A 10,516-nucleotide genomic window follows, 5' to 3' on the forward strand; every position below is an offset into this window, starting at 1 on the left:
GTACGGATAGTATCCAGGGTGCCGGGGCAACCTCAGGATATGGCTGGCCTGCATAGAACCAAGGAGGAATAACCTGAAGATGGAATGGCGGCTTGGCTCTCATACTCGACCAGAGTGAGGATCTTCTCGAAGAAGGGTGATTCTCAGGGCCCTAAATCGCACGCCCTTTCGAACTGTCGCGAGGGACTCTGGTATATCATGAGGCATCGCTTTCGATAAACAGGTCTCTCGAATAATCTCCTGTTTTATGCAAGAATAGTTCCAAGTCGATCCGGAATCTGTGGACGTTAGAGGGTACTTGGTTCTTTTCTCCTTCACTCCTGTCACTTAAGTGATTCGGGTGAAATGGCCGAGGGGTTCATGGGGGAAGACCCGAGTGTGGATCTCAGTCCCCTTGGCCACTGACCTGACACTTAAGTTTTTGGTTCGATTCCTTATCGGTGAATCACTTTTTCTACCTTGTGTTTTGTTTTCATTGATTTACGGTCTTTCTAGCTGTTTATTCAGGCGGGGTAGGTCTGTACCATGAATTCCAAGTCCATTTCTACGCGGCGAACGTGAGAATAGCTATTAAAAAAGAAAAAAGGCGACCGCGACGGGTGTTGACGGTTTAAAACCTCAACATCCAAATGCTCGAGATTCAAAGAGTAAAAAGGGGAACATAATAAAACTTAGTAAAACAGGCAAAATAACATGCATGCCAATGACAAAATGGCAAGATATGTTGCTGAAGTGCGACGCCCCGGGCGAACAACAGACTTTAAATGGCAAGGTCGTATGCGTCAGTGTGGGAAGATACACTCAAACCTTTCGGCCAAGTGCACCCTCTCATCACCCCGACAGACGCTCCAACGTGAATGACTATCAAGGGCGCAGGCTGTGGGTTGAGCCACGGAGGCGATGACGGACTTGGAATGAATGGCAAGGGGCGGACGGAATACTCAGGCACCAACGGTACAGAGTACCATCCAGCCGCCTTCGTGGAAGTGAGATTCACCTATGAGGCACTACCGCAACTACTAATGTTGATTATCTTCAGTTTAAATGAAACTTTATGAGCTAAATTATCTCAATAATGCACTTTTAGTTAGTGATGATGAAATTGAGGCTTTACATGATTTGAGGAAGGTAGGTATCAACAATGTGGTGTCATGAGAGATGGATTAGGGGCAACTCTTCGCGAAAACTATTTCGCAAAGTGTCTTAAACGTATTTAAAGAGGAGCGAGCGATTACATTATGATCGTGGCCTCTCATGTCTGGCGTCTTGATGCTGCTGAGATCCCTGGTTAATGTAGTGCAAATCTCTCCACACTCACGGAAGCGTCATCGAGCTTGGTCTTCACCTCACCATACATCATCCCGGCTACCCAACACGTGCCAACCAGGCTCCAAGTCGCCTCACCTTCAGTCTTCCTCAAAATAACAGGCACCGAGGACCCTTTCAGTACACATACGACATCCCCAGCTTCAGCCATGTTTTGTCGGGAAACGCCAATGTAGCTGTCCCCGGCTCCTCCTATCTGCAACATCCCGCGATCACGCCAGTCCCAGGCGGTCACACCCGACTTCACCTGGTCGTGAACCTCGGGTGAAAGGCCATCCTCTGGATTCCATTCTGCGAGCCTTTCCAGCCATGGACCCTCGATTTTATGGCCAGAAATAAATGCTTTCGAGATGCTATCATTGAACGCCTCGCTGCTGCTGTCGTCGAGGCCGAGTAGCTCGAATAGGCGCTGTCCTAATGGCTCCTCTGCGTATTCCCGATCGATATACATCAAGTGAAACAAGAAGCCGAGAGCCATCTCAGCTCGGGCTTCGGGATACCGAAAGAGGACAGCTTCGCCACGACCGCCTGATTCGAACACCGCGCGAAATACGGCTTCCTGCGCAGTCATCCCACCGGGAAACTGAGTGTTGCTGGTTACCAGCTGTTCGATGAGTTTGACAAGCTTATGCTCAGTATCGAATAATGTTGGCTTCGGCAGGTTGCGAAGTACCTCGCCGATACGAATGCCGGACACCAGTAAGTGCCTTTTGCCCGAGATGTTCGCATCTGGGACATCTGACCCGAAAACTCCATTATCAGCGTCTCCTATGATCGGCTCAAACGACCTGTTTGATTCACTCCATGCGTATGGGTAGTTCGGAACCCATGTTGGAAGGTCTGCCGTAACCAGTGGTTGAGTCGCGCCCATGGTCATGTGTAGGCCAGCCATTGGAAGAAGTTCAAGCTCTTTGCCTTGTCCTGTTTGTTTCCAGAATGCAAGGTATTGAGCAAAGTACTCGACATATACCGAAGCAACCGAGATGTCCGTACTGTAGTCGGGAATGAGGGGCAACTTCGTGAGACCAAGCAAGCCGTAGATGCTATCCTTGGGGTCGGTGGCGGCGAGGGTGTGGTTCCAGCTCATCAATTGCCAGCCCCAGCTCTCCCACTCAACTGCACTCAGCGTCTCTGGTCTTTTGTGTAGGTGCTTCGCCTTCATGAGCCGCATGGGATTGTGCCATGGCACCCTATCGGACGACGTGATGCTGAGCCAGGCAGACTCTACCATCCACGAAGGCTTCTGCAAGTAGTTTCGGACCTCTTTCAACCTCCCAATCCAACTGCATGTGAGGAACAGCGCTATCCAGTCAACAGAAGACTTCCCAGACAACAGGACCAGGTTGTCTGCGAGGATAATTTCCTGAACGACCCATACGCGAAACCAGTACGGTAGGTTGAAAAGAGACCGCATGCTCTTCCACGACTGATTGGAATGCCAGTCATCTTCAGGTCCTATGTCAGCCGAGATGAGCTGTGGCCAATCCCTCATCCAGCTGATCAGTTCGTGTGGTTCGACTCCTCCAATGTGGCGTCGTCCTACGACTTTGTCCATTTCATGAGCCACCAGGTTGATCGTATCAAATGCTGCGCCAATTTCCTCGGAATCCGTTCCGAGCCACGAAAACACGAGCTCGGCACTCGCGTAGATTCGGCGCATCAGTTGCACTTGCTGATTCCGCTCTGCGACATCTTGTTGGTTGATACAAAGGGCATCGACCCAAACTCTGAAGCCTTGCGGATGTCGGCCAGGAAATGTGTCTATCCAATGATCTTGGAGATGCTGAAGAGCGTGGAAGAGGTTTCTGGTTACTTGAAACTCCTGGCCGTTCAAAAGAATTGACTCAGTGATGGAAGCATCTCCCCAGACGTATGATAGGGCTGTGTACACAGGCTTTTCGTCGAGAGATACCTGACTGAGTCTCAGAGATGGCTGACCAGAGAAGCTGACATATTCGAGAAGCCTGATTTCCGACTTGCCAGCATCGAGGGGTTCATACAGCGGCATTGCTTCCTCGAGCATCTTGCTTGCTTGTCAGGCCCCTTTCAAAAGACACACGGTAGTCACCTAGTCGAGATTTCGACTGACATATTTTATTGTGGTGTGCCTGATGAGGCCATTCGTGAATAGATGCCTGCTGTTAGATACATCTCGCGGGGATTCGTCCTATTCCGGAAAGGTGGTCAACGTGTGAGGCAGGGGAGTTGTGCAGGCGAAGATGGCGTTGGGACTTGCTTAGAACAGGGGAGCTCAATTGGCTGCACGAGCCATTTGATGCACCTGCAACACCTGCCACAAGGCGGCATCGCCCGAGACCTCCCCGCGGACCATGACTGGGGCCCCCTAAGACACCTGGAACTCAATTGTGGACTTTTCTTCCGACTTCACATCACATCGCGGACACCACCTCGTTTCCCACACCAGTGCCCATCATGCCGCGTAGCCGTGAGAAATATGGCAAATCTTCAGGTTTTACAGGTAGCATAACCATTGAAAAGCCCGGAATTCGAATGCCTCATAGAGTCTGCCTCGGTGGCTAGAGCCCAAGCGTATATTCAATTGGCGGGAGTTGAGTGTGGCTGAGAAGTTCTTCGTTCGCCGCCGGCGGCCGCCGCCATCCAACCGTGAATCGGTCACACTGGCGGTTTCGAAATATACCAGGGTAAGGTATGGAGGGTCTTGATAAGAATTGAGAAAGAATTGAGAAAGAATTGGAGATCGAACAGCTGCTTCCCACGGAGGCGTGGCAGTTGGAGCCTCGCGACCTCGGCCTGAAATTGAATACTGCAACTTGATCTGCCATTCCTTCAATCTTCAAACAAGCTGCCAGGTAACTGGTCAGCATCCTCGTGTAACATTAGCCAATGTAGCACCGAGAAAAGAGCGATAAACCAGGGTGGTGGCAGAAATGTCCCTCATAACGCGATGTATCCCTCCCTCTCCAGGGCCGAATCAATGCAGCATAGTGAGCGGCTCAGCAACCATCACTTCATTGCTCGCATTCCAGCAAATCAGAATACAGAGACACCACATGGCCGAACTTGTGGCTGGTTGCCTATCGTTTCTGCCTTCCATCACCATTTCAGCCAACCAGCCAGAAGCACTAGCCACATCATGCACGATGAAGCTTCCATTGAAGCCCTTGGATTTGTTAGCTGCAGAACACCAGCCACAATCACTCCGGAGACAGTAACGGACTTTCCGCAGTGGCTCCGACCTCAACCGCCGGCAGGGACCTCATTTCCCCGACAAGAAACATGTGCAACGTCTCATTGAATGCCGGTGCCGTGTTATTAGCGCCTTGGAGACCTCCGAGAACCATGTGGTGGAGCCCACGAGATTATCCCTCAAGATCGCCGTTGCTTATACCATGCATATTGGGCAATATGTGACGAGTATTCTTCCTAGGTCCAAGAGTGATCTTCCCTAGTCGACACACGAGCTTCTCCTTGAGGAAGGTGTCGAGTGTCCTTGCATGTTCTCGAAGGATGAAAGAAGACTACCTGAGGGGTTCTTGGACGGGGACGATACCATGAAGGGCTTAGACAGCCTTCCGACTTGCCACGCACCGGGTTTCTGGGACGCTGGAAGTGGGTGTAACGGCCCGTAGCCTTAGGAGGAGCAAGCCAGGTTGGATGCGGTACGACAAGGGGGTGTGAAGCAGTATGCGAAGTTGGTCATCTCCAGTCTGGGGCAAATCACCGGTGACGGTGGGATGGCGGTTAAATCAAGTCCATGTGCGAACGGCCGCGGGTCACCGGCGGACCATTGTATTATTCTTCCTGTGTCGAACTCAATAGCTCTTGCTCAAGTTGATCTGGCTTCGAGAGCAGCATTGGCAGTTCGCCAGTACCTCATGTCCGTTCCAAACCTGTTCACCTTGACATGACTACCGTTATATACAGTCTTCCCAGCCGCACTTGGCCAAGATTTTGATCTTGTATAAGACCCTCCCCTCGCCAGTATCGTAGAGAACATTGTTCCAGTAAGTCGAGATCACCGAGCTTCAATGTAATAACTTCATCGAGAAATCTCATCCATTGCTCTGAGCCGCGGCCATGTCTTCTCCTGGTTCTAGTCCTGATCATGGGATGTAAGTTGAAGCTCTGTCCCTCCATTGAGAAGACTGTGTTAACCTTTCTGTGAACCCAGTGATTCAACTCATCCCCGGATCAACCCTCTTGATAGTCACATATCTCGACAGTCCCAGCTGGCTCGGTTTCAGCAGGAACACCTCCAAGACGGCAACACCCTCGTGCCTCTTTCCCACAATCCCCGAGACTTGAAGTCTGCCATCGATCACCACAAAAGCCGAGCAACTAGAGCCATCAAAACCTTCCAGCAGAGCTTTACGAAACATAAGTCAGACGGTTCAACGGACTCATCAACCAACAAGCCCAGCTCTACTGAAGTAAACTACGGGAGTGGCTGAAGTTGGACTACCATACGGGTGCGCAAGCGGAAAGCTTTGGGTATTTCCATACAAAACATTTCACCTAGATCATTGCTCACGCATTTGACGTCGAAGAGGCACGAAACGGCTATTCTCAGAATCAGGGTTGTAAATTGCAAGTGGCTCTACTTGATGTGATGAGCGTAAAGATCTGTTTGACCATGAAGATATAAGGTAAAACTTCACCTGAGAAGAGTAGAGACTTTGGGCTGTCATAGTCTCCAATCGATTCTAATCTCAGCTCCCCTTCTTGATCTTATGGCCGTGATATTCGCTAGTCTAAGCATAGACACATGTTCGTCTGTGATGTTTGCAACAGTGAACAGACACAGTGCTGCATCTCCAAAGGACAGAGGGGCTTAAGTGCGCATGCGCGCTGTTCTGCTCATGGGTTCAGCCACTTCTCGAAATGGGCACTTAACATCAATCTCGAACGAATCCATATCACCTTGCATCTTGCCAAGCATATTTCCCCGAAGACCGGCTGTATTTCCGCTGTTCCGGCCAGATTAGGCTCAAAGACCGACCAACCAAGCCGGTGCATGCATAAATGGGTTGACGAACGAGGTTCGGTCCAATCATTCAACCAGAACGAAATTCGAGAAACCAACGAGTGGAGTTGCTGGCGCTTACGCCGTACGCATACATTCCTATGAATGCATAACGGGCTCACCTCGCCGTCGCCAACAAGCTCGACCAGCAAATACCATATAACCCCGTCTTACCCCTCAATCTTTTCCAGAGCCACTCTCTTGTTCCAAAACCACATACGCAGACTGTGCATTCCATAACTCAAGCATGGCCGAAACTACAGACAATGTTCCAGCTAATGTACGGAGTAAAACTTGCACAGAATTTCGAAATCATAGTCCGGGCTGATATGACAGACAGGATCCTCAAGACACCGACGGCGCTTCAACTATAGGTGACAGTGTCAGTATCTCAGGCAAAAACGGGCGTTTTCCACAATGTTGACGACAAGTAGTCTACCGATGATTCCCTGGCTTCTCTACGGTCGAGTATCCTCGACTATCGGAGGGAAAATGGACGCACGTATCACAGAGTCAGTGATGGGAGTAAGTTAATTTGATCTTCGGCTCTGGCAAATGATTACTGAGACCATCGAACAGAGTACTATCTTCCTAACGATGAGGTGAGATATTTTGCGTATCTCTAGGTGTTGTCCTGTCTTGCTCATGCACAACGTAGACGGAACAAGACCGTTTAGGTACGTGCTAGCCTGGTTTTCATATTCTGGACGCGCAAGCCAACAGCTCATCATAGATTTCGCCAATCACTTGTGGATTATTACATGGGACGGGAAGCTATGTAATTGCCCTAAAGTCAAGGGCGCCAAGCGAGTCTTGGATGTTGGAACCGGGACGGGCATCTGGGCCCTCGATTATGGTAAGTGGGAGGGCTCGAGGATACCTTGACACGGCATTTGAACTTTGGTTGCTTACTCATTGTCTGATAGCGGACGATCACCCCGAAGCAAGCGTATGTCAAACCAACTTCCTTCGTACATAGCGAATCCCACTGATGAGTCAATCTAGGTTATCGGTGTTGATTTGAGCCCTATTCAACCCGTCTAGTGAGTAGTCCTTTGCTAGAGGCATGAAGGGGACCGTATTTTGACCGTTCTCGGCAGCGTTCCACCCAATTGCCGCTTCGAAATCGATGATCTCGAGAAAGAATGGACTTGGACAGAGCTTTTCGACTTCATATTCATCAGATCAATGGTTGGAAGTTTCAAAAGCTGGCCCGACGTTATCAAGCAAGCCTACGAGTAAGTGCCCCTGACCACGCCATAGGCGGGGTTCTGCCCCGACTAACGACGATTCGAAGCAACTTGGAACCAGGAGGGTATCTTGAGATCCAAGACAATGAGTTTCCCATCTTCTGTGATGATGGTTCCATGCCCGCAGACTCCCAAGTCTTGAAGTGGACCCAGCTCATCGTCGAAGCCACAGACATCGTGGGGAAGTCAATGGCTGTTGCGCCCACCTTCAAGCAGTTGCTCGAGGATGCCGGGTTTGAAGATGTTCAGGGACGCCAAGAGAAATGGCCCATTAGCCCATGGCAGCAAAAGGATCCGAAACAGAGGGAGTTGGGAATCTGCTCCCGAGCCGGTACCATGGAAGGCCTTGAGCCGATTTGCATGGCCTTGTTCACACGCGTGCTTGGCTGGACTCGAGAAGAAGTCTTCGTATTTTGCGCTGGGGTCAGGGATGAATTGAAACAGCAGAAAGTCCACGGCTACTTCAATGCGTAAGTACCCAGTCACCCATTCACTCATTGCCGTGTAGTACGGGTCATTTAACTAATCGGAATAGATATGCTGCTTGGGGCCGGAAGCCCGAGAAGAAGGAGGGGGAGGAGGAGGCTAGTTAGATATCTGTGATATTTTGCACATTCTTCTTTCTCAATACACACTGCATATTCTTCCACATGCTACCCACGTGCCGTTCATCAGTAAGACGGCATCCTTGCCTGCTGAATGCCTGTTGCAAACATGACTAAAAAGGCCTAGCAGGTGGGAAACGCTGCACTGTCGTACGATATGGTACTCGCAAAGGGAAGGGATCCAGAAAGGAACTGGTGCTGCGGCAATATTACTCGGTCATTCTGCCCGTATTAGTTCTGAGCACGCCCAAGAGTGATGGAGCTTGCATTCACAATCCTTGTCGTACAGCTAGCAAACATGCAGGCCCGGTGATACGATGACAGTGCAAGCCAATCACAATCGATACATGCTGGCCTCTGAATAATAACAAGCGGGTCTAGCGAATGGTTGTTGGAAGTGTAGAAGAATGGTGGCAAGGGTAGCCAAGGGGCAACCAACAGTCGGCTCTCCTCCTTTCCCCTCATTTTTCCAACTGCATTTTTAAGCCTGCCATTGCCATTCTGTGAACATCAAGACAGCTGAATCAACTTACAAGTCAACATGGCAAATGACGGGCAACTTCCGGCAAACGTGAGTGCAGTGCCATCGTCCACATGGGCGGATGAGTGTGCTAATTTGATGAACAGGATGATCGTACTGACGAGGAAACCTATTACATAGGAGGATCTGTGTGTTACCCAGACTCCTGATAGATTTCCCTGCTAACCACACGACTTGCTGGCTTCCTTGAGGTCCAGTATTTTGAACTATCGTAAAGAGAACGGCCGGACGTACCACAGGCTAAGTGATGGAAGTAAGTGTCTCTCAGACTGAACATTTGACATGCCACTTACAAGGCTTTAATACAGGCTATCACGTTCCCAACGACGAGGTGCGCTAGGATGCTGGAATCCGAGGGACTGAATTGCTGACGCATGATGTAGCAAGAACAGGACCGCCTAGGTACGTGTTCTAAGTGAGGAAGCTTCGAGAATGAAACAGAGTACTAAGCTTGCTAAACAGATTTTGCTCATCATCTTTGGAAGTTAACTTATGATGGCAAATTATGTAACTGCCCTAAATTATACGGCGCTAAAAGAGTGCTTGATGTTGGAACCGGAACTGGAATATGGGCTCTTGCGTATGGTAAGTCTGCTGAGTGGCTTCAATGGCAAATCATGGAGGTACTAATGGCACCAAAGCGGATGAACACCCCGGAGCTTTTGTAAGACGACTAATACCTGCAAAGTCGTGCATCAAACAACTCTAATATTCAGATGCACAGGTCTTGGGTGTTGACCTGAGCCCTATACAGCCTGAATTGTGAGTCGACTTTGTCCCGATGAAAAGAGAGTTGGCGTACTGACCTACCAGCGTCCCTCCGAATTGCCATTTCGAGGTTGACGATATTGAGAAAGAGTGGATTTGGTTAGAGGCATTCGACTTCATATTTTCTAGGTCTATGAACGCCTGCTTCAAAAGTCGCACAGACTTCGTAATCCAAGCCTTCAAGTTGGTCGCCCAAGCTCTGTTGCAGTCTTACATGTATATACAACTGACCATCTGACAATGTAGGAATCTTGAACCCGGTGGATACCTGGAAATGCAGGATAATGTCTTCCCTTTGCTTTGTACCGACGGGACTATGCCAGAAGATTCATTGATATACAAGTGGTCTCAGTTGCTCGTTGAAAGCACCGGAATGATTGGACAGCCACTTGATGACGCCCCGAGATTCAAGCAGATGCTCGAAGACGCTGGGTTTGAAGACGTGCATGAGAGGAAGGAGATATGGCCGATTGGGCCGTGGCCCGAAGAGGGCACCAAAGAACATGAATTGGGCTTGTGGTGTCAGTCTATCACCATGGAAAGCCTGGAAGCCCTCTCGCTTGCTCTATTTACTCGCGTTCTGGGATGGTCGCGGGCGCGGACGTTGGTGTTCTGCGCTGGAGCTCGAGAGGAGTTGAAGCAGCAGAATATCCACGCCTATTTCGATGTGTAAGTCAATTACTAGATCTTCTAGTGGGATTCCTGACTGATGATTCTGTAGCTATGCAGTCTGGGGTCGGAAGCCTCGGAAAGAGGATGAAGCTCAGGAGAGTTATGCCGCTGTCGAGCATTGGGCCTCGGTGTAGCCGTCAATGGCAAATCGCATAGAAGCCAGCCTGGTTGTAACATATTCCTGAGAAAGATGAGAAACTCAAAAGTAGATGATTTAAATCCTGTTCTGGTATTCGAAAGTGTAAAGGCCCCGTTGCGATGTTTTCCAGCCGATCTTCACATATGCGCGGTTGTGCATCCACGGCTCGACCTCACCAAGATGGCCAGCGAATCTAGCAACCTTTTCACA

General features: G+C 49.9%; 2 protein-coding genes across 2 annotated transcripts; one reads left to right on the plus strand and one right to left on the minus strand.

The window, feature by feature from the left end:
- Window positions 1-1,288: 1,288 nt before the first annotated feature.
- Window positions 1,289-3,349, minus strand: HER10_EVM0013258 (uncharacterized protein; the record flags this gene model as incomplete). Its single annotated transcript, XM_035482622.1, has 1 exon — window positions 1,289-3,349. One exon carries the CDS (start codon window positions 3,347-3,349, stop codon window positions 1,289-1,291), a length of 2,061 nt encoding a protein of 686 aa, XP_035330304.1.
- A 2,036-nt stretch (window positions 3,350-5,385) lies between these two features.
- Window positions 5,386-10,301, plus strand: HER10_EVM0011833 (methyltransferase domain-containing protein; the record flags this gene model as incomplete). The annotated part of the gene is made up of 21 exons (XM_035481251.1): window positions 5,386-5,420; window positions 6,668-6,713; window positions 6,766-6,856; window positions 6,911-6,933; window positions 6,990-7,008; window positions 7,065-7,187; window positions 7,258-7,280; window positions 7,337-7,374; window positions 7,432-7,569; window positions 7,629-8,051; window positions 8,117-8,169; window positions 8,673-8,757; window positions 8,919-8,980; window positions 9,036-9,058; window positions 9,111-9,129; window positions 9,190-9,312; window positions 9,369-9,391; window positions 9,452-9,489; window positions 9,541-9,678; window positions 9,742-10,164; window positions 10,217-10,301. 21 exons carry the CDS (start codon window positions 5,386-5,388, stop codon window positions 10,299-10,301), a joined length of 2,031 nt encoding a protein of 676 aa, XP_035330141.1.
- Window positions 10,302-10,516: the final 215 nt, after the last annotated feature.

Source organism: Colletotrichum scovillei (genome assembly GCF_011075155.1).
Source record: "Colletotrichum scovillei strain TJNH1 chromosome Unknown Contig00009, whole genome shotgun sequence".
NCBI classification, from domain to species: Eukaryota; Fungi; Ascomycota; class Sordariomycetes; order Glomerellales; family Glomerellaceae; genus Colletotrichum; species Colletotrichum scovillei.